The sequence below is a fragment of the Toxorhynchites rutilus genome, chromosome 1, assembly GCF_029784135.1.
Source record: "Toxorhynchites rutilus septentrionalis strain SRP chromosome 1, ASM2978413v1, whole genome shotgun sequence".
NCBI lineage: Eukaryota > Metazoa > Arthropoda > Insecta > Diptera > Culicidae > Toxorhynchites > Toxorhynchites rutilus.
In genome coordinates this window covers 163,315,634-163,318,556 of record NC_073744.1, presented here as the reverse complement: position 1 = coordinate 163,318,556, position 2,923 = coordinate 163,315,634, and the positions used below count along the sequence as shown (strand labels likewise).

At 43.5% G+C, this 2,923-nt stretch overlaps 1 protein-coding gene across 1 annotated transcript; it reads left to right on the top strand.

Moving 5' to 3' along the window:
• The first annotated feature begins 219 nt into the window (after positions 1-219).
• Positions 220-2,585, top strand: LOC129772104 (uncharacterized). The gene is made up of 4 exons (XM_055776183.1): positions 220-667; positions 731-1,240; positions 1,317-1,552; positions 1,623-2,585. Exons 1-4 carry the CDS (start codon positions 268-270, stop codon positions 1,800-1,802), a joined length of 1,326 nt encoding a protein of 441 aa, XP_055632158.1. The 5' UTR covers positions 220-267; the 3' UTR covers positions 1,803-2,585.
• Positions 2,586-2,923: the final 338 nt, after the last annotated feature.

Genomic DNA, 2,923 nt, shown 5'->3' with positions numbered 1-2,923 from the left:
TTTCACCTATCGCTTATCACGCTCTGTATGAAAACTAATTCTTCAAACGGGGCCACAAGCTGCTGCACTCGGCGTATGCAGAAAATTAAATGCCACTTTTCTGGCTGGTAAGCACCGGAATTGGAGTCACCGCCGTCTCTCGCAGAGCTCTTTCACTAGGTACGCGTGGTTGCAGTTCCGCTTCGTTGCATCGTCGCGTTGCATTGCAAACATTGGGCCAACAGCAAGTCACTGGAGTCACTCTAACACTGTTTCCAAAAGCACCAGATGTGTCTTGGAGTTTGTCTTAAAATTCTGGTGATGGTTCTCACCCTCGGGGTCACCATTCGGTGCGACTGGGTCGAGATACCGTTTTTGCAGCCTTCCACAACTACCCAAAGGCCGGTGGTGTTGATTCGCCACAAACAAATCGACCAACGGCCGGGTGCTGATACAATTAGTCATGTGCTTCCTTCAGTGGTTGACAGTGGACATAATGTGGTTGGTGATAATCTGGATGACGAAAGGGATAGTGAAGTGAGCCGCTTTCAAGGTGAAATTAGTGATTTGGTAGATTCCGCAGCGTTTGCACAGAACATTCACAAAGGATTTTATGTATATCCAAGAACGAATGTTTCCAATAAACTTTTTGCGTTCCCTGCAACAGAAAACCGAAGATTTGTCACGGGTAAGAGAATATCTCGAATTTGAATGAATACGCGTGAGTGAACGTGATTGATGTTTTTGTTAGATTTGATCGACAGAGATCAAGCACCAATGACCAACAAATATGAGGAAGAATTGATCGAATATCTGGATACCAAACCGCCACTCTTAGCGCTGTCCGTGGGGGATCGCATTGATTTACCCACCCTCGGAGCATCGAACGAAGTCGTCTATGAGGAAACCATTGAAACATCCGAGGAGGACCCAAATTCGAGCGGACAATCAGCCGCGTCCAATAGCGCTGGTATCTCTCCCAACATCGATTATCACGACGCCCCTAGCAGTGAGCAATACAAGAATGTTTCCATCAGAAGGCTCAAGATTCTTCCGGGCACGGATCGAGTCACAATTCTGCGAGTGTTACCTCCACGACGTTTTCATCGTCCCGAGGTGGCATCCGACGAAAATGGTTTCATGGGATTTATCAAGTTTCTTAAACGAATGCAGGATGGGTTTGTGATGAAAACCACGAAGACGATTGGCGATAAGATCAAGGTGCTGCAGGACCTCAAAAATCAGCTGCTATTAAGTATTGGTGAGCAGAAAAGAACCTGAACTTGAGTCAATTCACTTACCTACTGTTGAGGTTACTTCATTTCTTCAAATTTTAGCTAAACGAATGTCCTTCCTCTGGACGCAACCGGCGATAGCAAACCCCGCAGTGTCAATCGTCACCGATGGCAGCAACAGGCGTGGAGGGCGACGTCGTCGGGTGAAGCGTGGCACAACCAGCGGATGGATGGACCATTCCAGTGCTCACGGAGGTATGGATTTTCCATCGGCAGAAGCGGCGTTACTCACAATCTCCTTCCTTACTTTTGCGGTTTTTCTGATCAAACTGGTTTTGGTAAGGGGATGACATATCGCGGAATTCAAAGCCTACTGCCTTTTTTTTCGTGTTTTTTTTGCACTTTTAGCAAGTTATCAACACAATCAAGGCAAAGCACTATACTTACAACACGATGACGGGTCTGGCCGGAATCACTGGGAACACGCTGAAGATTGTCAAACGAACCAAGCGTAGCAATGTGAAGGATGCTGCATGGAGGAATGATTTGGATATTCTGGATGCTATCAACAGTTATAGCTATGTGTGACTTTTTCCATGCCTTTCCATGCGGAAATGGCACACGGAAAAAAGTTTCCAATACACTTGACAAATAATTTGACCATTCGTAAATTAGAAATTAAAGGCTAATTGGTACATAAAAAACCAACTCTCACATAATTTTAAAAACATTGAAAAGTTGGGATGTCTTCCTTGGCATTGGGAATAGCTGTTGAGTGGTCACTGTGCATATCTGAGCCTGCAATCCGAGTGAGAAAAATCTCCTTCTTATTCTTCTTTGTTTTTGAAAGGACTTAAGCTTTGCAATGCATTGACCTCTAACGAACAATCCCTTCGAGAAACCAGCTTGTAAACATTCTTGGACAGAGATTTATTTCATCTGACTTGTGTTGACATATTGAAAATGGATGGGGCAAAACCAGAGTGGCTTAAAAACCCCATATCGTCACATAAAACATTATTAAAAAAGTACATGCAAACAAACAACATTGGTGGTCAAAATATCGGCAACATCAACAACAATTTAAAAAAATAAGAAAATGACAAAGGACAAGATACTCATTATGGGTTACTTCAACATGCGTTCTATCAGCTGGTCCCAAGGTACTTCGGGTTATCTCTATCCCAACCTTACTCGCTCATCGATGAATCATCCACCTTTTATGTGTTGGTAGAACAACGAACGACCCACCTTGTGCATTTGAACATCTTGTGTATGCCCACGGTGGCATCATAGCAAAGCGAGAGCACACCATCAGCCTTCTGCTGTGTGCTTGAACAATCATGTTCATTCAAAAATTAGAACGCGCAGTGAACACATCTAGTTATTAATAAAACTTTAATTCATCCGTTTAATTATTTAAACTTGGCCTTTCATTCCACTGGAACCTCAGTCCAACAGGTTATGGGCCCAGTTGTCGTGGAAAGCGCATAAGTTTTGGTGTTATTTTTAAACGTGATTGTGGACTTTTTCACCGGTATTATCCGTGTGCATAGCGCATTAAGACTTTGCAAGTGAGCCTTGTGTACTTGTGAAAAACAAGATGGCAGATACAAAAGCAACAGTCGAAAAGTTAAACGACGGAAATTACGCAGTGTGGAAATTTAAGATGCGTTTGCTTTTAACGAAGGAAAAGCTGCTGAAAGTGG